This window comes from Cucumis melo, chromosome 8, assembly GCF_025177605.1.
Source record: "Cucumis melo cultivar AY chromosome 8, USDA_Cmelo_AY_1.0, whole genome shotgun sequence".
Classification (NCBI taxonomy): domain Eukaryota; kingdom Viridiplantae; phylum Streptophyta; class Magnoliopsida; order Cucurbitales; family Cucurbitaceae; genus Cucumis; species Cucumis melo.
Genome location: NC_066864.1, coordinates 3,378,881 through 3,402,552, shown reverse-complemented (window position 1 = coordinate 3,402,552; position 23,672 = coordinate 3,378,881). Strand labels below are relative to the sequence as shown.

The 23,672-nt window shown below is 30.8% G+C and overlaps 3 protein-coding genes and 1 pseudogene across 5 annotated transcripts; 3 read left to right on the top strand and 1 right to left on the bottom strand.

Annotated features, from left to right (window-relative positions):
* Positions 1–1,949: 1,949 nt before the first annotated feature.
* On the top strand, positions 1,950–4,434 carry LOC103484749 (salicylic acid-binding protein 2-like). The gene is made up of 3 exons (XM_008442012.3): positions 1,950–2,415; positions 3,555–3,698; positions 3,818–4,434. Exons 1-3 carry the CDS (start codon positions 2,038–2,040, stop codon positions 4,097–4,099), a joined length of 804 nt encoding a protein of 267 aa, XP_008440234.1. The 5' UTR covers positions 1,950–2,037; the 3' UTR covers positions 4,100–4,434.
* Positions 4,435–8,377: 3,943 nt separating this feature from the next.
* On the top strand, positions 8,378–10,494 carry LOC103484748 (salicylic acid-binding protein 2-like). The gene is made up of 3 exons (XM_008442011.3): positions 8,378–8,869; positions 9,759–9,896; positions 10,050–10,494. Exons 1-3 carry the CDS (start codon positions 8,510–8,512, stop codon positions 10,329–10,331), a joined length of 780 nt encoding a protein of 259 aa, XP_008440233.2. The 5' UTR covers positions 8,378–8,509; the 3' UTR covers positions 10,332–10,494.
* Positions 10,495–12,287: 1,793 nt separating this feature from the next.
* On the top strand, positions 12,288–13,714 carry LOC103484747 (salicylic acid-binding protein 2-like; annotated as a pseudogene).
* A 2,050-nt stretch (positions 13,715–15,764) lies between these two features.
* On the bottom strand, positions 15,765–20,773 carry LOC103484746 (nuclear pore complex protein NUP58). Of its 3 annotated transcripts, XM_051088731.1 has the most exons (7): positions 20,304–20,761; positions 19,918–20,032; positions 18,558–19,031; positions 17,916–18,126; positions 17,604–17,780; positions 16,808–16,848; positions 15,765–16,528 (listed from the first exon to the last, which is right to left on the bottom strand). In XM_051088731.1, exons 1-7 carry the CDS (start codon positions 20,597–20,599, stop codon positions 16,487–16,489), a joined length of 1,356 nt encoding a protein of 451 aa, XP_050944688.1. In that variant the 5' UTR covers positions 20,600–20,761; the 3' UTR covers positions 15,765–16,486. The 3 variants fall into 3 exon arrangements, with proteins under 3 accessions (XP_050944688.1, XP_008440230.1, XP_008440231.1); XM_008442008.3 differs by having other exon boundaries at positions 17,604–18,126; positions 20,304–20,773; XM_008442009.3 differs by having other exon boundaries at positions 17,604–18,126; positions 19,918–20,049; positions 20,304–20,439.
* Between the last annotated feature and the right edge of the window lie 2,899 nt (positions 20,774–23,672).

The following is a 23,672-nucleotide window of genomic DNA, read 5'->3' as shown; positions in this document are numbered from 1 at the left end:
AAACAATTAAAAAAATTATAAAAAAGAAATATAAGAATAAGAAAGTAAAGTTAGAGTTTCACCACTCAACCACAGCAAAGCAATAATAGTAGTTGAAGTCAAGACAAAATTGATATCAAGATAAGCACAATAATTGTCATGGTCGTCATTGCCCAATGCCATCCAATCCACTAAGAAAAAGAAATTACGAAAAAGAGGAGGAAAAAGTCAATATGTTGTCGTCCATAATTTTCCCCAAAAGATAAATAAACATAATAAAATATATGTATGATATGAAATGAATAAAACTTTGGAGGAATTATAACATGGAGTTCTTTTCTTCTTTCGAAAATTTGTGAATTTTGGCAATTTTTTCCCTAGTTAATTTGTGTACATGAACTTTATTTTATTCAAAAGTTAATGAGTTTATGAAGATATTTTAATCACTTTCTATGAAGATTAAGGAAAAGTATTAGTAAAAATTGAATCCAAGTTAAAATTACAATACTTATTTAAGTTTATAGTTTTGATCGAATTAATTCAAAGTTTAGAGATCCAAACGGCAATAACTAACTAACTAATTTAAGATAAACTTTGATCTTCTCCATATTTCTTTGCTTTAAATTTGTTTAATATCAATTTAATTTCCTTCCATTTCTTAAAATTTTTAAACAATGTAAAACTTAAAGGCAAATAAATAATTCAAAAGCTAAAGGTGCTTTTGACAAGAACAAGCAAATTCATTGAATATTCATATAAAATCTAATAATAGTGACCCATAAGATAATTGTATCAAATTTTAAGCACAAAATTTTTAACTCTAGTTCTAACGATGATGAAGGGTATACTTGAGTTCCAAGTAGATATTCATAGACAAGAGTTACATATACACTAAAAAATGAAAATTAGTTGGATCCATTAGATTAGAATTAATTATTGAAGAAGATGTGAAAAAGTGTATTAACTAAAAAGAAAAAAGATATATACTTACTGAAGGAAACGTATATCTTTGACATCATTGTAATTAAGATAAAAATTTGATTTGTAAAAGACCTTTCAGCCACCAATTGATCGTACTCACTCGTTATTTATTGGGAAACTTTTTAAACACCTTTAATTTTTAGGTGTAGTAGGACACTTTTGGATTAGTTGGGTGTATATATATATGGGATAACTTTGGAATAGTTGGGGATATAGGCGCACTTCGATCTTCAATAATTGCCTACATCATCTCCCCCATTTATCTGCTCTTCAATTGGACGTATAAATATATATATATAAAGTTTATCAATATAATTTTGAAACACCACCGATTGCCTCAACGTATTTTACACATATGGGATAATGTAAATATTTCTTAAAAATAAAATAAAATTTAGATTTAGTTATTAGATCAATCACATCTATATTTATAACTATTTTAAAATGTCGTTGTTACTCAATTATTATTTGAAAGTATTATTTTGAAAATGAGATTGTTTTTAAAATAAAAGTAATTTTTTACGTCACTATTAAAACATTAAGAATTTACGGTCAATTTACGTTTGATTTAAATTTTTATATAAAAGAGTGGATTAATTTACGAAGATTTCTTAAATGTAGGAATAAATATTAAAAGCTTTGGTTTTTGTTTAAAAGAATTTTGAATTATAATTCTCTAAATAAAAAGAAAATTGATAGTTTAATTGTTAACGAAGAAAAACACTTCAACATTATTTGATTAAATCGTTAACATTATGGATATGAATATATAACTCACATTCACATTCACATTAACGATCAAAAGTTATAATAATCATCCCTCCAAGTATTGTCCTTTTTCAATTGTTATATACGATGGAAATTAAATTAAATTAAACAACTACGAACGAAATTTAGTGAATAAACAAATGAGGAGACAGCTACCAAAGATCAATCCACTCCCCTACCACAACACTTTTAAAATTATATTTTTTTTAAAAAAAAAAGCCACACCCTCTCTCGATCTCTTCATTCTTCTTCCCAAAGCAAATTAATTATATTTATATACACACACAAAACAAGATTGATCCAGTGGCCATGGCGGATAAGGAAAAGAAGAAGCAACATTTCATATTGGTACATGGGGCGTGTCATGGAGCGTGGTGCTGGTACAAGCTCAAGCCACTTCTTGAGAGCGCCGGTCACCGGGTGACGGCGCTGGACATGGCAGCCTCAGGAATAGACAGGAGGGACGTGGAAGAAGTAAGGACGCTTTCGGAGTATTCAAAACCACTGTTGGAAACGATGGATGGCGTTGTTGGTGGCGGTGAAAAGGTGATATTGGTGGGTCATAGCCTGGGCGGACTAAGCGTGGCCCTGGCCATGGAGATCCACCCCGATAAGATTGCGGCCGCCGTGTTCTTGACCGCCTATGTCCCTGATACCCGACACCCACCGTCCTACGTTTTAGACATGGTAACTTTCTTTTTTTTCCTTTTCACATTGTTTTCTTAAAGTAACAACAATAAGCAATTATAGCAGTATTTTAAAACAATTACGACTCTAGATTATATTTGAATTTTTGTAAAAATGTTAAATATATCCAATTATTATATCTACAATTATCCATTATATTCTAGATCAAAACTTTTCAAAACTAAATTCATCTTCTCAACCTTTATAACTCATCTTATACAATCATAAAATCATCGAAAGATTATAAAATTTAGATTCATTTAGGAGTTATATATCTTTGGCAAGACAACATCAATTTAAACAAATCATTAATAGATTTTGTTACATTTTTAGTTTTTCTTTTAAATTCTACTCTAACGGTTGGTTCTACAAGTAGTGTAAAGTTTAATTATCATACTTTTTTAACGTTTCATTTGATTTAAAAAATAAATATATTATGTACTTTCTTCACATGGACCATCTTATAAAATAAACCAAGTAACTAAAAAAGGAAAATTTTATAAAAATATAAAATATTTGATAAAATAGTTATACTTCGTAACCAAATTAAATGTAAAATTTTTATTTTAGTAGTTTTGTTCTATACTCATAAATAATTTATTATATTTTTCTATTTTTAAAAAAACTTTTAAAAAACGTTCCAACTTTTGCATTTTTAACTATGTAATTAATTTCTAACCTTCAAAAAAATGTTTTATACTCTTAAATGTTCTATATTCCGTTGTTAAAAAAATCTACAAATTCACCTTTTATAATATATATATATATATATACACATGTTTTTTTGTACTCTCCTCATACTTCAACTTCAAATAAATTTATTCCATAAAATAATAATTTAATGGCAGCTGGAGAAGAGCTAAAAAAAATGTACAAATGTTGTACACAAAATATAATTGAAAATTGAAGGCACTATTAGATATAAAATTAAATTTATATATGAAATCATTTGGTTTTTTAATTTATAAATATATAAAAGAAATTAATTATATACAAAATGGAAAGGTATGAAATATGTAGGTAGGAATTTTCAAATATAATTGTGAGAATGAAATAGACAAAAAAAAAGAAAAAAAAAAGATTGATATTTTGAGAAGTAATTAGGGTAAAGGTAAATATTGTATAAATTGTAATGGCAGTACTCGGAGAAGAACCAAAGAGAAGATTTGCTAGACGTGGAGTTTGGTTCTAATGGAATCACCACACAAACACAGCCTTTCTCTTCAATACTCTTCGGCCCCAAATTCTTATCCTCCTATCTCTATCACTTATCTCCAATTGAGGTGATCCATCCTTAATTAATTAACATGTTTTTCTTTTGTATTATTATATTAATTAATTATATTTTTATTAAAAGGGGATTTGTTTATTTTGTTTATGTACACAAATTAATTAATCAAAGGATTTAGAGCTTGCAAAGACATTGGTGAGACCAAGTTCGGTGTTTCAAGAGAATCTATCGAAAGCAAAGAAATTCTCAGAAGAGAAATTTGGAGAAGTGAGGAAAGTTTATGTAATATGCAGTGAAGATAAGATACTTAAAAAGCAATTCCAAGAATGGATGATCAAAAACAGTGGAATTCAAAATGTGATGGAGATTGAAGGAGCTGATCATATGCCTATGTTCTCTAAGACTCAACAACTTTCTCAATGCCTCCTCCATATAGCCAAAATATACGCTTAAGTATAAAATGTCACACCCTCTTCTTCTTCTTCTTCTTCTTGTCTTTCTTTTATTACCTATTACTATGATAAATGGTAATACCTTAACTTATTGTAATTTGCTTACAATATTGGACTCGAAATCCATGAAATCATATATCAATCAACTACTTCTCAATTGGTAGCCTAGTTCTAGAAAAGTTTTGAAAATTTTAATTTTACGGTGAAAATTGATGGAAGGATTAAAAATATGTTATTTGGAACAATTCATTTGTTTGTTGACATTTTCCTTTCCTTATTTTCTGTTTTTGTTTCTCATTTTTCAAGAAATGAACTTGTTCGATAATCGTTTATATTTCTTTTTTTTTTAGAATATATATGAGAAACATTTTTAAAAATATTCCAAATATCATTTTTAACGCTCGATTGTCACTTGAAATATTTAAAGAGATGGTTGTAACATATTCTTCTTTCTTGTTCCCTTATTAAATAAAGTAGGAAATAGAAAACATAAAACAAAAACGTTATCAAACAAACATTTAACGTTCAACTCTAACATAATTGTTCCAAGCGTCCTAAGATGTTTTAGAATGAGTTACGAATATTTACAACTATTTATAACATAGAATTCGATATATATTTAAAGTGTTAATTCAAAACCTTTTAAGTGGAAACATAGATTTAAGTAACTATTAATTATAATAATCAATTCAAGAATGAGAGACCCATCTGGTTGAAGTGTCACAAATCCACAATTATTGTACGGATCCTTAAGAAACCATTTTGTTTATTTATTTAATTTTTGAGTTCAAAAACGTTTTTTCTTTTTCTTGAAAGTTTTAGGATAACTCGTAATCTTCAAGAAAAAAAACCACATTAACATCATTGAAATGTGGCGTATTTTTCGGAAAATGGATATATTTAACATCGTAAAAAACGAAATTCTTGATTTTAACAAAACTTTGTTTGCAAATTAGTGTTATAAGGTCAACATCTTCAAAATATGCCAATTTTGTTTTTTTTTTCTTAAATAAGCATTAGACAGCTAAATATTAGCAAAAAATTAATGGTCTAATCACTTCCATTTAATAATTAAATGAGCTAATTTGAACTTAGCGGCAATCTAAATTAAACATGACATTTTCTTTTTTCTTTTTCTTTTTCTTTTTTTTCTTTTGTTGGATATAAGATTCTTTATTACCTTTTTAAAGAATGGATGGTTTGTGAATTCTATTATTTTTGTGTCATCAAGGGAGGAAAAAAGAAAGGGAAAGGAAAATACTTTTGCAGTCCCTTAATTTTAGGTTTAAACTTTAAATTTGATTTCGTACTTAAATTTCAAGATATTATACATTTATGAGGCAATTTAGGAGGTAATTTAGGCTAATGAGTGGAGTTGGTGAATTGAATATTAAGTTAGGAAATAAGAACAATATAACAATTATGTTTAAATTATTGGCATATATGTAACATTAAAAAAATTACAAATATATATATATATATATATATATATATAGCAAAATTAGGGTTTCTACTCTATTTATAATTTTTTAAAAATATTATTAATCCCTTTATTATCATCTCTAAAATTGTTGTCCATTATAATTATTCAAAATTTTGTTATATTTATAATTTTTTTTAAGTCTTACTTTTAACTTTAGTGATCTATTCAAATAGTTACAAATAAAAATTTGTCAAGTGATAATTTTTGTAAATTTTTTTCTATTTTTTGTGATGGAGATTGAAGGAGCATAATTTGCTTACCTTCAATTCGAAATCCATGAATAATCAATGCTCAACATGTTTCTTCTATCTATAATTTTTTGGACTTGTTTCATTTTATTAATTTTTCAAGTTTTTTTTTTTTTTTAACTTTGAACTTTTCGTCCTCAAGAAATAACCATATATAACATTTCTTATAAACTGAAAGACAAAAATAATAAAATAATAAAAAATATCTTTTGAGTCATTTATTAGTTCAAAATAAATTCCCTCAATAATAAAGTTGAATGGTCTCTATCACATGATGGATGTTTCAACGTTAAATTCCCTCAAGTATCATCTCTTCAGCTTCCCCTCTAACCAATCAATGGGGCCTGTGGTTCTCTTTATTGCCCAAAAAATGCAATTTTTTCCTATGTTCAATTCTCTATGGCCTGAACTAGATATCCCAAGTTATATCTTAATCCTAACTGGTGCATTATGTGTAGAAACGACATGGAATCGGCTAAACATCTTTTCATAAATTTCAGCTACGGACCACCTTAAAGTTGTTGCCCTCATCTTTGGGGCATTTACATCAGCCACTTGGTTCAAATTAAGTTGACCTCAAAGTCTAAGATTCTGTGGAACAATATAATGTGATAGTCGCCACTTTGTGGGGCATTTTGGCTTGAGAGGAACATAAGAATCTTCCATGGAGTTGGCAAACCACAATCCCATTTTTAGGAAGGCATTATATCTTTGAACTTCCTGTGTAGCTCAAAGCCAAACTTATCTTGTAACTGTGGTGTGTCTTCCATTTCTCTTCATTACCGGACTTTTTTCTTAAGTCTTTTTTAGTTGTATATATATATAACAATTAAATTTAAAATATTAACATATATCATATATAACAACATTTAAAAAAATTGCAAAATATAACAAAATTTGTCTATCACCTATGAACCATGTTGAAAATATTAGTGTATTATTAATAGATCATGTACATAAGAATCTATAAGTACCCTACGTGTGATAATGTTGATAGACCTTGATAACATTGTTACGACCTATTATAATTAACTACTTCTATGTGGTAACATTTGCTCTCTTTGTACCTTTTTTTGAATGGAATGTATTTTAACTAGGTAATGACAAAGATGTTAGAAAGGTGTCAACCTGGTTGAGATGTGTCGGTATACCTATTGATCTCGCTCGTCTGATCTTGTTCAAGAATAAATTATAATTTGATCAACATGATTGAGAGTTTATAACCTATGCCCATACTTGGCCAATAAGTCTGGTTATTTCCAAAAAAAAAAAGTAAAAGAGAAAAGAAAAAAAATATATTCCAAATCCAAATTCTTAATACTCGTTTGACATGTGAATTCATTTTAAATATAACTATTAATTCACTTAAATTAGACAAAAATACGATTATTTGTATAATAAACAATCCTACAAAATACCCTTTAACAGTAATAGAATGTATGAGTTGAACATGCACAACAAATAAAGAATGAAATTAGTCGTCAGAGTTGGGCGAACGAATGTGGTTATTGAAGCTCAAGTTTGTTGTTGGAGTTGTCATTTGAAGAATGGATGCAGTCACCACTAATTAATCATTGAAGTTGTTGTGCAAATGTGGTCATCAAAGTGATTTGTTGGGACCTGGAATTGGTCATTAAAGTTGTGATCAAAATGATTGCCGCAGCTCCAAGATTGGTCGTTGGAGTTGTCGTCTCAAAGTCCATAGTTGATCATTAAAGTCAGGCGTGTGAAAGTGGTCGTTGAAGTTGGTAACCAGAATAAGACAACAATACTTGTCAATGATGATCAATAAATGGAACATTGAAAACATTAGAAAAAGAGAGAGTTGGACTAAGTTGGTAAAACATATAAACTCAACTCTACCAACATTTAAAGTTAGTGGATCAAACGATGAGGTAGTATATTATCTCAATTCAACTCATGTTGGTAAGTCAAACATTCCAAATAAACATAAAATTTAGTAGGCATTAACGGTGTTGAATTGATTTGATTAAACAATCAACATTCTTATACTATGCTTTGATTTAATGTGAGTTTGAAATACAACGTCAAGTGGTTATTAAAAAAGAAAAAAAGAAAGAAAAAAAAACAACATATTCTGTTTTTGTCAAGGGTTTAAAAATAATTATTTTATTCTGTATTTTATTAAATAGTTTTTATTAAAAAAAAAATATTTAAATAAAAATAAAACTTTTATGAAAAACGTTTTAGATCCACTCAATCCAAATGGAGTCAACTTCGGTCCCACCATGTAATCTAAGGTCCTACGCCATTGATCTGTCCATTAACAAAATCGGACATATCCAAAAAACGTGCTGAGTACCGATTACAAAATGTTGCGTATTCGAGTCCTTTGAGGCCTACAATCAATATGTCCATTTACAGATATTGACTTTGAACGTCTTAAATCATATAACAGCCTGGTAATTCTACAGTTTATTCTTATTATTCCTTTACTACGATAGAAAGACGACAATTAATTTCATCTTTTAATTTGATGCCCTCCCTATCTCTATCCAAAAGCATGCTCATGTAGAGGGCCCATGCATTTACGATGCTTCTTAAAAAGGAGTTTGGGCTGCTCCAACTACCCTTGCGATTATGATTAGGCGCATCCCGAAGACTTAAATAGACGACCAACGAAGGTTGGTTTAAAATTTGATCGAATATTTTCCCTCTCATGGAGCAGAAGCATTTTGTGCTCGTCCACGGAGCTTGCCATGGGGCTTGGTGTTGGTTCAAGATTAAACCACTTCTGGAGGCTGCTGGCCACCGCGTCACACTGCTTGACATGGCGGCCTCAGGCATCGATGGGAGGAGGATCCAAAACGTGCTCTCCATGGAAGAGTATTCTGAGCCTTTGTTGAAGTACTTGGATCGTCTTCCTCCAAATGAAAAGGTGATATTGGTGGGTCATAGCCTTGGGGGTTTTAACTTGGCCGTGGCTATGGAGAAATACTCCTTCAAGATAGCTGTTTCTGTTTTTTTGACTGCCTTTGTCCCCGATACTCAACACAAACCTTCCTATGTCTTAACTCAGGTACCTTCATTATTATTTTTAGTTTTGTTTCCTTCCAAAATTTTATGTTTTGTACTATTAAATTCATGTTTTAATCAGTCTTCAATTTTTTACAGCATCTTTCAACTTTTAATTTTCAATTTCAAAATCTGTTAGTGAAACATATATTGGAAAAAGTGTTAAGTTAAATAAGTTCTAGATTTTCTTTTGAGGAATTACTTCTAGAATTTATTTCAAGCAATTTAGACCACACATTAGCACAATTTGATAACAATGTTTTTTAGTATATGCTCTCACTTATTTCTTAATCAGATTTTATAATAACTCGTCAAAACAAACACAACTCGACTATTAAACTAAATATTTTAGAGACAAAAAAAATTTAAAAATTATGATTGTATTATAGATAAAAAAAAATAGAAATGCATACAATCTTAATCAAATTTCAAATTCATAAATAGATTTTGAAAAGTAAAAACATGGTATTGTTTTTAAAATTTAGTTAGAAACTCAATTATTGCCATAAAGATGAAAACAAATGCAAGAACAAACAAGTTACAAATTTCAAAAGCTAAATTTTTTTTTATTCTTGAATAGAAAACACTTCCACCTTCAAATTCATTATTTTGTTGTTTACTTTCTACTAATATGGTATAAAAGAGTTTTCTTTACACAACAATAGTTTAAAAAACCAAACCAAAAAATTGTAAAACTAAAGAAAAAACATAGTTTATTAAAGCTTGTTTTTGTTTTTAAAATTTGAGTAAGAAGTCAAACCACTGTGTAATCAAAAAATATGTAAATTATTATAAGAAAATGATGAAAGAAATAAACTTAATTTAAAAAAGAAGAAAAAAAACAAAATGGTTATGCTAAAGGATGAACTGTTGCATTGGTGCAACGATGCAAGTACAATGAGAAAACCCCGAAAGAAGCTTGGCTAGACACGAAGTTTGCTCAATATGGAACTGAAGCTCAGCCATCAACATCAATGTTTTTCGGACCAAATTTCTTAGCCAAAAGGCTATACCAACTCTCCCCTCCTCAGGTCTTTCTCTTCTTTATTAATTCTTATTTTTGTGTCTTTATAAATATAGACTTAATTTTCAACACCTACCCATAATACTAAACATAATAACGTACGTGTGCCAATATAATTTCATAACTATTAATTAGTTTTTATTATTGCTGAAATTAAAAGGATCTAGTTCTGGCCCTCACTCTGCTGCGACCTAGTTCGCTGTTCGTCGAAGACTTAACAAAGAGAAACAAATTTTCAGACCAAAAATATGGGTCCGTCAAGAAAGTATATGTAATTTGTACGGAAGACATAGGCATCCCTAAGGAATTTCAACAATGGATGGCATGTAACGCTGGGATTGAACATGTCATGCAAATCAACGGCTCTGATCACATGCCTATGTTTTCTATGCCTTCTCAGCTTCTCCGCTGCCTCCTTCACATTGCTCTCAACTACGCCTAGCTTACCTAAGCTACCCTCATTAAACAATTTTTAGTTTTACCTTAAATAAAAATGGCTACTCCCTCTCTCTCTCTTTCTATTACACCAAATTGAATAATTCATTAGTACTGTGGTTTTGATTTATTTAATGACTTTCAATATATGGGTTTAATTTCTTAGCTTTTATTATATGGTTAAGATTTTGTAATTTGGAGTTGTTGGGAGCTAAAATGTGCTTAAACAATACGTTAGGATCTTAAGGAAGCAATGTACCTAAATAGAAGAAAAAAAAACGTTTCAGTCACTCTTAGAAGACGTTTGAAAAACCAAACATTTAAGCAAACCAATCAAATGAATGCAATACCGTCAATACATATAACCCTCTAATTCTTTACCGATATATGAATTCCTTTACTACATAGATGAAAGCAAATTGATCATATTAAATTGAATATTGACTTGGATAATTAACTGAGTGCAGAGGTTTTAACCTAATTTCTATTTGGGCTCCAAATAGTTGGTGAGATGTGATGTTTGGATAGAATCTATTCTCAGATTTTAGTAAAGGTCATTAATGAAGTTTCCATAGAACCCCATTTTGAAGTTATTTCAGATGAGATTAGAGAATTTAATATTGGTATTCACATTTTGGACTTTGATTTCATTTCTCATGGGTGTAGTATATAAAATGGCTCATAAACTAGTCGAATAGGCTATCTCTACCACAAGGAGGGAACGTGGACTATTAACAATACCCATATGGCTTGATTGAGCACAATGCTCTACTTTGTTTTCCAATAAGGAACTTTCTGAAGTATGCTTTCTAAAAGGAAAAAAAAAAGCATATAATAATAACATTCGAATTCGAAGGAAAGGAGGGACAGCATTGGAATTCTCAAAAGCTTTTTAGGAACTGTAATGATCTTATAGAAAAATTTTGTATTATTTTGAGGATTTTCATACGATTCCTTTTGGGACGTTTCGTTTACTTTCAAATAATGTATGAATTTGGGGTATAGAAATGTATTTTTGTTCTAAAACAGTAAAACGTGTTGCCGAGTACTGAACACTTGCCATCTTTGTTGTCAATCTCACATCGTTTCTTTCCTTTCTCTTTTTTGTTTTTTTCTTTCTTCTAAGCCAATAATTGAGCTCATCTTTTATCCTTTTTTTTCTTTCCACTGGACAAATTTCAAGTAACTAAACTTATTCTTTCTAAATACGGTAGGATTTAGGATTATCGTCTATAACTAAAATCCATGGAACAAAACCAACAAAATTATATGAAGTGAAAATATTGAAATGTTCTATATTTGACAATTTTTCTTGAAAAAATATCTTTTTTGTTCTGATCTTTGTACTTTTTGTTCTAAAAATAATCATTTTGTTGCATTTAGACCAAAAATATAATTGGAAAAACAAAGAAAGAAAGAAAGGAAAACAATTTAAAGTTATTTATTAACCCAAAAACCAATCAAATGAATTACTTACTGTAAAATTTAATTATAGCAATTACTTCCACTGATATTCATTTAACAATTGAAAATGGGAGTAGTTGACTTGAATACATATAGTATTAAGTTGGAAGTAAGGGATTTGATTCCCTACTCATAATTGTCAAAAGAAAAATAAATCCCCTTAATATTAATCCTGGCCCTACACATTCAATGGCAATGGCTTCACCTTATCTTTTGCAATGTACTTATTAACAATTTAATGACAGTCACTGTCATCTTTTTTTAGCTGTACACAAAAAAATATTAGATAATTATTTTGACATTGATTTTTCGATTAATCACTTAAAAATTAATTCATGTCATAAATATTTATGCTAGTAATTTTTTTCTACTATAAGATGTTAAAATTTTCTATTTTTTTTAAAGAACCCTCGAGAAAAAGTTATATTAACATCTCAAAATCGATCTCTGCCCCTTCAAAATAATTAACCAAAAGAAAAAGGGAAAGAAAAAAGTAATTTTGTTGCTGGAAAACAAAGTTAAAAAAATCAGCATATGAGAACCACTCATACTAATTAATTCCTTTTCAAGAGTTATATATTTGGTGATAAAGAAAACAAAAGGAGAACAACAGAGACCTAAGTGTGACTACGCCCATAGATGGATCAAAAGAAGCATTTTGTTCTGGTTCATGGAGCTTGTCATGGAGCATGGTGTTGGTACAAGATCAAGCCGTTGCTCGAGGTGGCCGGCCACCGTGTAACAATGTTAGACATGGCGGGGGCCGGGGTAAACAGGAAGGCAATCCGGGAGGTTAAGTCATTTGAAGAGTATTCAGAACCATTGTTGAAGACCATGGCTTGTTTGGGTCCAAACGAAAAGGTTATTTTGGTTGGTCATAGCTTTGGTGGCATGAGTTTGGCTTTGGCCATGGAGAATTTCCCTCACAAAATATCAGCTTCTGTTTTCTTAACTGCCTTTCTTCCTGATACTCATCACCCACCTTCCTATGTCGTAGAACAGGTAAGAAATTTTGTAGTTGAATCTTCCCTTTCTTATAATACCAAAGTCTAAGATCTATGGTTTACAAGTGATAACAACTATCTCATATTTAACATAGTTTTTTTATTATTATTATTATTGTTAAATGAAGTTTCTTGAGAGCCTTCCCAAAGAATTTTGGATGGACACAGAGTTTGCTGAAAACAGAGAGGATAAAGGTTGTTCAAATTGGTTTTTATTTGGGCCCAAATGCATGGCCAACAAAATCTATCAACTCTCCCCTACTGAGGTTTCCTCCATATTTTTCTCCTTTTTCTAATCTTTTTTCTTTTAATAATTTACAAAGGAATGTTGATTTATTATTATTATTTATTTTATGAATATGAAAAGGATCAAGCTTTGGGGAATAGTCTGGTGAGACCAGCCTCACTATTCATAGAGAACTTGGCAAAAGCAAAGAAATTTACCGACGGAAATTATGGGTCAGTGAAGAATATGTGATTTGTAGTGAAGACAGAACAATCCCAAAGCAGCTACAAAAATGGATGATTCAGAATAATAACGGGATTCAAAATGTAATGGAAATTGATGGAGCTGATCACATGGCTATGTTTTCAAAGCCACTCCAAGTTCTCCAATGCCTGCTTCAGGTAGCTCAAAGCTACACTTAAATCTGAGCTTCCATTGCAGGTAATAGTAATAGTAGTAATAATAATAAAGCCATGTGGCTGAGTCTTTTAGATTTAGCCACGCATAGCTGCATCTGCATGGATAAGATATTTAGTATATATTTTTCTTCGGTTAAATGTTTTTAGTTTTTCATTTTTCTTTAATTCACCATGTGGATTTGGAAGAAATGATATTGATGAAAGAGATGAAATTTCCACCAAAAATATTTCTTGGGCAGATTGAAAAGATGAATGCATTGTATTCATTCTAAATGAATTTTCAGACTATAATATCTTAGGTTGGTATTTGAGATTAGGTTGTAATTGGATCGTTGATTGGGTATGGCTAAGTTCATGAAACTGTGACAAAATTTATTTTTCTTTTACCATGTTTTAAGACTAAAATTTTTATCTTTTAAAAAAATGGTGATAGGACCGAAAGTTACAGTAAACGAGATTTAGAAAATAATTTTAAACAATTCTTGAGTTATTTCTTAAAGAAAATTTAATGTGACAAAATCTCAAGAACTTTGCTAATTTATATTATTTTTTAGATGAAAAAAAAAATTTTTAATTGTTTTTTTAGTTTTTTTTTAAATTACGATGTAACAAAACCGTAAGCTATTTAGCAACAAAGTTCATATTGTTAATTATTTTTTAAATATTGCAGGCTTTCCTTTCAATCTTTTTTTTCTTTCTTGCGATATGTTGTTATTTCGTCTTCCCCGTCTTTCCCGCAATTTCGTCTTTTTTCTTTTCTTTTTTTTACGCGTTTACATTTGGATAACAAAATCTAAACGAATGTGTGTAAGGTTGTGTACAAAGCAAAATCTAAAAGATAGGGTATAAAGAATCTTGAAAAAAAAATCATTTAGATTGGAATAACTAAATGTAAACGATCGAAAATAAAAAAAAAAAAAAAATCGATCTTGAAAAAAATTGGAATAACCAAATGTAAACAAATTTAAACGATCGAAATTTAAACGTGTATCAAAAAAATTTAAAAAAAATCGTGTACCAAATTTTTTTTAAAAAATCATTTAGATTTTGGTGCAACGATCATGTAACAAAATTAAACAATGGAACTGTAAAGATAAATTGTTAAATCATATCTAAACGATCGTATAAATTATAACCATATCTAAACGATAGCTTGAAACAATAACCACGCTTGTTACTGACAATGTAGTTGACGGGACATTCTTGCACCTAGCTTTTTTTTGTTTTTGAAATTGTTATTTGGCTATTTTTTTATATATTTTTTTAAAAGAACCATTTTTTTCAATTATTATTATTTTCTCTCTCCTCCCCTCCAGCCTCTTCTTCTCATCTTCGTTCTCCTCCCCTGGCATTAATGGCGTCTCTTTGAAATCCTAATATCCAAATCGAGTTGATTTTGCTGAATTTCGTGAACTCATTTGTGTTTTTTCTGCCTGTAACTAAAGTAACCTTTAATTTTTTTAGTTTCGTTCAACTTTGGATATTCTCTTAACTGCCCTTGTCGCCAATAATACATATGTAGGTAGTGAAAAAAAAATGATTTACTCAAAAGGAACTTGCAAATTTCAAAGGCTAATTACTGGGTAGAATTTAAACAGTTCTGGATTGGTATAATTTCTTCGTTCTGTACGTTTTGTACCGTAGTGCGACTGTGTACAGTGGTGTTAGGAGTGATGATGACGACGGTATAGTATCACAAAAGAAAAGAGAAAAAAAAAAGAAACATTTTTTATCAAAGATTTGATTCCTTTTAGTTTTTTAAATATAAAGATAATTAAAATTATGACGTTACAAGATAACATGAAAAAGATGTTTTTTATTAACATTTTTCACTTCTCTCCTCTTTCCTTCTCTCTCTAGTCCTCTCTTTTCCATCTCTATGTATCAACTGGTTGCCCCTTTCATACAGATATCTCCACAGAACTACTCCTATTCGTGGAAAAAGCACCCGTCGCCAGCAACTCTCACATTTTTTCAACATCTAATCACAGAGACAAAACTCTGCCAAAAAAAGAAAAAGAAAGGAAAGAAAAGGCCAATTGAGATTCTCGTACATTTCTTCTGTAGCGGTGCATGCTTTTCTATTGATTTGAAGCACATGGCCGACAAACGTCAAACTTCAGAACTTGTCTCCCCTATCATATACCCAATGTTTTCTTATTTGATCACACAATAAGTTGCATTTTGGATGTACAAGACGCCTTCTAAGAAGAATTAGAAGATTTAAATGGGGGGGGGGGGGGGGGGGGGGGGTCAAATCACAGGGATGAAAAACCGCCCAAAAATACCTTACAGTTGAATTACAAAATGGCATTTCAATAGAAACATGACACCAAATGAAAATATAAATATATAGAGTAAAAAAAGGACGAAAACTCACTACTAATAATTTCAGTACACAAATTACACAAGTAATGCATATGTGAGTAATTCAAGTAAATAAATTTAAAACATGCTGTAGAGATACGTTGATATATAGACCAATTAAGAGGTATAACTTGTCAATCCCGATGGCCGCTGTGAAGCAGCCACCACCACAGGTCCAAGAAGAATATCCGATAGGACACTCCATTTTTGGAATGTAAAAAGGATTCCACTTGAGCATATTCTTGTTTCCTGAAACCGCAATTCAAGTATTCTGTACAGCAGGCTACTAAAAATGCCAAGAATGGCGTGAGATAAGGAAGATATATCGCGTTAGCTCCCCTTGAATCAATCGCATCACAAGAAAAACAAGTCTTGTTCTTTGAGTTTTCATAAGAATTGACCGCATCTATGCTGTATTCTACAGAGTTACAGAAAATTCTCTGGTCGCCTTCCGATCTCTTTCAGAAAGCAATGAGCAATGGTGGATGTTTTGATAAAAGCCTTCCAATTTTCTTAAACTTTACAAGAAAGATTCAGATACCTCTAGGCTTTCTACTGCCAGTAAAATATTATCCGATGGCCTCCTCCTCGATGATGTACTGATGTTTCTCATAATCTTTGGCTATTTTTTTTCAACAGTTATTAAATGTGGCTGGTAATAGTCTTACATTGTCACTTGTGATCAGTAGCGTCGTGCAGTTCGGGACTTTGGCTTTGACGATTTCTGCAGTAAAATAAGATCGGTTATATATGCTATATAGTGTGGACTTAACAAGAAAATATACCAAGTATGAGCACTAGATTTTATATTTTTCCATATACACAACCCCACCCCTACATCCCCAACAGATCTTTGATTCATAAAGCAGGTGTCAAAGAGAAGCCGTGAATGTTACCACCTTGACTTAAATATGAAAGAATAGTAGACTAGTAATGCTCCGAACATATATTTACTAAACTGAAGAACCAAAACCTGATATGAAGAAAACAAAATTTAACTCACCGAAGTTGCCCCAAAGCTAGCCCCAGATCCTGTTGCAGCGCCTATGAAAAACAGTACAAGCCATCGTTACAAACAGATCCAATCAGTAACTGATAACTGAAGAACGTACCAATTAGCATCCAGTAACAGTTATATTCCTAGGTCGATCAAAAACTCAAATCAGACATGTTCTTGGTAGTAATAATGTCTTCTCATCAGAGAAACCATGTCAAATCATTTAAGCTATTCCTAGCAGCCACAAGTGTTGAGATTATTTGTCTAAACCTAATTTTCGTAATTAAAACGATGTTAATAATTTCCATATGAAAAGGCCAACATTTGAATATCTTTCCAAGATGTAAAGAGGGAAAACCAATAGCGAATAAATTGTTTTTAATAAAAGTTAAGAATAAACTAATTGTATAAACTAATTTGAAAATTTAAGGAAAGTACATATACTAAATTTGGACATTTGAAATATAAGAACTAAATCAAGAGCCACAAGGTCCAAAGACCAAAATAGTAATTTTCTTAATTTTATCTATGCCCAACTACCCACCAATTCAAAAAGAAAAGAAAAGAATATATAATCAATTCCTAACAGGGAGGGAGGAAAAAGAAAACAAAAATAGAAACTAAACTCTTCGAGCTAATTAGTACCCTTGATACCATAATAACATTTCTGACCATCTAATGGCATTCCTATCACATGGATCATCATTTCCTTTAGACAACAGGTGATTGACTATTGCTAATCAGCAATAGCTATGTACTACCATAAGAAATACATTCAAACAAAAAAATGTCAAGAAATTACCTGAAGCAAAGGGCGTTGAAAATAATGAACTTCCTGCAGAAGCAGATTGCCCAAAAGATGGAGCAGTACTGCCAAAGGGAGTACTAGCAGAACTAAACAATGGTGCAGATGACGAGCCAAAAAGGGAGGGAGCTGCCGCACTAGAAGAACCAAAGAGAGAGGATGTTTGAACAGATGCTGTAGGTGTCATGAAAAGAGAAGATGTTGTAGTGGATGGAGCAGAGGGAGTGCTAAAAAGTGATAATCCACCCCCAGAAGAAGCTGGTGTAGCTACTGTAGATGATTGTTGTATTGTTGATGCACCATGGTTACCTGAGTTGGCAAGTAATCCAGCAGCTTGAGTTGATGGTTGTGAATTTGCAGGCAAATGTAAAGTCGGATGTGCCCTCTTAGCTGCCGCTTCTTGGCGTGCAGTTTCCCTTCGATCAGCCTCAAGAAATGGATTGTTTCCATCACCTCTGCGACGCTGGTCAGCAAGATAAGCTGACTTCATTGATTCAATGTACTGATGAATGCTCTCAACCTGCGGCATAACTTTTAACATGTTATCTATAAGAATGTGAGGGATGCAGCATCCTACTCTCTCCTGTAAGACCATGCACATGTAGATCAGATGAAGAATTTCTTATTCTTGTTCTGAGAGAATATGAAGGACAAATTTTCCAAACTTAAAAAGCATCACTTAAAACAATTCTAGACTCTGTTTCCAAGTCAAACTCGATGTCAAGAACCAGCTTCAAGTTTACATTCTATTTACTGACACATATACTTTGATGGCCAACTTATTTCAATCATTTTAATAAATCAAGATCCTTAAACAAAAAGAAACGGGTATTTTGATAACTGACACATATCAACCAAACTACGTAGAGAATAACTGAATCTATGTCCATCTCAAAGATTCCCACTACATTTTTTCAAATTAATGCCCGCTAAGAACAACATTTCTCCTACCTTGGCAGCCACATGAACAAAGAATTCGTGCACATTTGACATGATTTTAGGTAGTGATTGAAACAGTGAGGAACTAGAATTGGAAGCACTCCTATTAGAATCTAGAATAAGGAGTTGCTCTAAGTCTTCAATCCACTGGCGACATTCACCAAGATACTTCTCAAATCTTGAAACAGTTTGCTGCAAAAAAGGAGATGGTTTTCTTGGGAGCCCACTGTAGAAGTCAAAAACTGGAGCAATCGAGGTAGATGTTGGTTGACCACTAGGTCCTAATGGCGTTGTTGCTCCAGAAACCTGTGACGGAGCAGTGGGATTTGAAGCACCTCTTGCACTCTGATGAAGGAACCTTGGGCGTATCATCATGAAAGAGCGAATAGCAACTTCTGTATTCCAAAGCATCTCTTTTGCAGCAGCCATCAGTTCTTGAAGCATTACTTTTTGATGTTCAGTAGACGCACTAATTCCCCCAAGTTCCTGACAAGGAATATTTAACCTTTTCAAATAATCCCATAATTGATAATTTTACCATATGAAAATCAATAAACATGCATCAAACACAAGAGCAAATAGCATCCTTGTGGTTGATGGATGCAAATAAATACTACAGAACTTTGAAACAAATAATTTCCACGAGATGCTTTAAAGGTTGAACATTAAGATACATGTCGTAGATAATAAAAAGATTTTACTGTGGACCTTTTTCCTTCAGCTACAAAAGAAGCAATCACCTCTTCCAACAAAAAACGAAAGGATACAGGGATCCCTCATGTTTTTTCCCCATTTGGAATAAGATTTCTCCTTCCAAGTCCGTAGAAAATAAGTGGGTAAATAAAGATTTATTGGGCAATGAATATGTCATGCCTGGATAAGCATCATTCTCCCAAGTATATATCACTCGTTCATTCACCAGAAAAATAAGGTACGGGCCAAATGGAAAACGTTCACAACCAGTGAAATACTAAATAAATTTCAACATATTAAGAAATCTTACTTCCGATCTATTTCCTCGATGGTAGCATATCACTTTCCACATGGCAAGTATTAAACGTTTAGTAATGTCATGAGATAAAAGAATGTAATAAAAAAAATGAACTAAATTGTCCCAAATGTAAAAGAAAACTGATAAAAAGCAGGCTTTAGGTGTTGTTGAATATCATATCTAAACCTACTACACAAAACATGTTACACCTCCTTTCAATTATTCATACGACTTATTAGTTGACAACAAACTACCCAAATAGACTGAAGCTGCCACTATTTTCACCTGAACGTCTCAGTAACCACAAATATATTTTCAGTATGTCCAGCTTTCCAATAGTTATTCGATAAGGAAAAGAAAACTGATAATGTCAAAAGCAACCTGAACAATTCGACTTGCATCAAGCTCAAATCCATCGTTAGAAACTGAAGAATCGTAGAGGCGACTACATTGATCCAGTCTCTGACTTTCATCACGATACTCCAAGATGCGTTCCCTGTAACGACGCATTATCTAAATACCCATAGAATGTAGAAAATTATAAAGCGTTCAAAACCTAGTTACAAACAAGAAGATGAGAATACATAAACGACAAAGGTTGACAATAAATAAACAAGCAAGAATTCTGCTTGAGTAGAAAGAAACATTTATAATTAGATGACTCGAAATATTACTTCTTGCCCAAGATTTTTAAACCTTTTGCCTATACAATTGAGCTAGAATCAAGACTGTTCAACAAGTTTCAAATAGAGTATATAAGCACATACTCGATTTGAAGGAGAATTTTCTGCGAATCCGGATGGAGATCTGCCCACTTAGTACCATAACTTGCAGGAGCTTTGTCGTTAGTAAAAATGAACAACTGCTGCTGTTGCTGTTGCTGTTGCTGTTGCTGCATTAACTGCTGCTGCTGTTGTTGTGGTTGCTGCTGCTGTTGCAGTTGAAATTGTTGGGGCTGCTGTTGTGAGAACAACGGGCTGCTCTGCTGAAAAAGTTGCGGTTGTGATTGAAATAACTGCTGAGGCTGCTGCGGTTGTGGAGTTGAAAAGAGAGAAAACGCCATTCTGATTCTGCGATTGCTTCGCGGGAGTTGTGAGCCACTTCACTTAGTTGAAACAGGTTCAGTTCGGATAAACTTGATTTGGGAGTGCGAAACGGTGAACCCTCTTCCAAAACCCTAGAGAGGGAAATTTTGAGAGCTCACCTTCGTTTCAAATTTTTCTCACGGACGTTCGCCCCAAAAAATATTTCAGTGAGCGCCTTCCTTCTCATCTTTAATTGGGCTGGGTCTAACCTTCAACAACACGGCCCAGCCCATATGAGCGCCTTTTTCTATAATTGGACCCCTACCTTTCATAAATCCTCAACTTATTGATAACAACTTTTCTTTTTTTCTTTTTTCAAAAATTCGTAGAAGTTAGATTAAAAATATATATATAGTAAACTTATTTTCCCAAAATTAAAAAATATATCTTATTTTTAAATATATCGAAATGAATCAAAATATTACAAATATAGCAAAATATCATTGTCTATTAACTATAGACTATGTTGATCAAAATAGACTATTATACGTGTCTATATTAGATCATGATAGATCCAAATAGTAGTCTACCACGAATAGATTGTGATATTTTGCTATAGGTATAAACATTTTCATGCGTTTTATCATTTAAAATAATTTTCTAAAAAAATGAATTTTATTTTATTTTAACTTTTCTCGTTGATATATTCCTTTAAAAACTATCCTTAGGAGGTATCATCATGTATAACATAAAAGATAAAATTATTTACAAAATATATAAATAATTTCAAATGCATCACTTAGGAATTGATGAATTTTACTAATTCTTTTTTTAAATAATTCCAATATTTTGTTATTTTTAAAAATGTATCGTATATTATAATTGCTTGGAACGATAAATAAAAATGTTATGATTTGGTAAAAAAAAGATAACAAGTCGCATTTCTACTTTAAGTAAACAAACAATAAATGTAAATTAATTAATCAGTTAAAATTATTTTATCTCATAAGTAATAATTAATTGTATTTCTATGGGAAGTAATAATGAAACGCAATAAATGGAATTTAAAATAAAGAATTCAAAATTCATTTAAGAAAAAAACTGAAAAATGTAATTTACAAATATTTGGTCTATAAAGTGCAATACAATATCATTGAGTAGCCCAGTCGATCATTCTCTGTGGATTGTCGATTTAGCTGTGTCGACTTGTCGTGAAGAATTTTTTCAAAACAAATTAATAAGTGAATTATTTGCCACCATTATGTAATTAATACAACACACATATATATATATATACATATATATATAATTCAAATAATTGATGTACATTAAATTCCCCAAATAAATATGTCTACATTTGGGTTCATTCATTTCGTAGCTCATCGTACTAACAACTACGAATTATTATTCAACAACAATAATAATACCCTTCATTCTTTTTTTCCTTTTTCCTATAAGATTTTAACACCTTCTGATTATTTGTCGCATAATAATTCATCTCCTCTGCTTCAGTGGCTAATTAAATTTGAATTCGTAATAATTAAATAAACACATGTAAAAGAAACAATAATTTAACAAAAAAAAAAAAATCAGATTACCCATATGAAAACTTTTAATTCATCTTATTTGGTAGGGTATTCTTCTTAATTATATTTATATTTAGGAATAGATTATATTTTGGTGGATAAATTTTGAGTTTAGTTTATGTTTACTTTGGAAGTTCAAAATATTATATTTTTTAGTATTTAAATTTTAAGTTTGGTTTCAATTTAATCCTTGAATTTTTAACACGTTTTAGAATACTTTTATTTTATATTAGTGTATTTGTTCAGTGAAATTTACTTAACTTTATGTCATCGGTACATAATACAAGTATCCCATTTATATAATATTTAATTTCACATGTGAGGTGCTTTATGTAATTAATAACATGCATCGATATTAACAAATTTCTAAGCGCATAATGTTATCTATCAACATAAATATTTACAATATTTAAAAGATAGATATTACTTTACCGTTTATCACATATAAAATCGTTAGAAAATATATCGTTTACCGATGAGATTTAATAGACAAAGAATGATACACAACAAGCATATATATCACGTCACTAATCGATGCATGTGTATCTTTACTTGAATTAGAAAATAAAATCTCAATCCTCATATTCGTTGCATCAAAAGAAAAGGACGATATAATGCAAAGAGAAATTCCAAATGAAATAAAAAAAATCATTAAATTAATTCATAAGTTTTCTAAATATAAAAAACTTTTTATCAATCCCAATATTTAGTGTATGCAAACTTGGAGATATGTATCTATTTTGGCTCTCAACTTATTACTAACAAATTCTAAAAAGTTATAAACTTTCAACTTTACGTATAATTGATACTTAAATTCCCAATCATATAAATATTAGATCCTTTACAAACTAATGTTTATAAGAAGGTTTCAAGATAGTCTAAGTTCTTAATACGCGGACATTAAAATTATAATTTTACTGTAGTGTTCGTGTAATTACAAAAATGTTTCAAACCATAACAATACTAAACGTATAAGTTTATGGTGTTGCATAAATCAAGAAGAGTTATTCCTCGTACATTATATTAAATTACCAATTCAACCAAAAAACTTAAATTAGTGATTGAAAACAAATTTAATTATACATCACTACCACATTATTAAAACGACTAAAACTTTGTTTACTGCACTATCTTGGAAGATGTCGATTCTCTAAACATATAACTATCTTTATATTAATTATTCTAATCGATTATAATTTGGTCACCCATTCTTCAAAGAGCTGCTGCTTTTGGAGTTTTTTTTAATTATCATATGATTTTCTATTAAAATGATAGAATTTTGTGGTAACCTTCGATCTTTGTAGGACGGAATTTTACCTCTGTTCTTAACGAGGAGATCGAGAGGGTTGTTTTTTAGTGTGTTTTAATGAACTATGTGGTTAAGAAAGAAAATAATGGAAACTAAATCTGCAATAAAACTAAAATAAATAAATGGGAACCAGTCATTAATTAATTACCAATTAACAACTAATCGTTTTTTTAATAATATTATTTTAAAAATTATTGATAGAAATGGGATACGAGT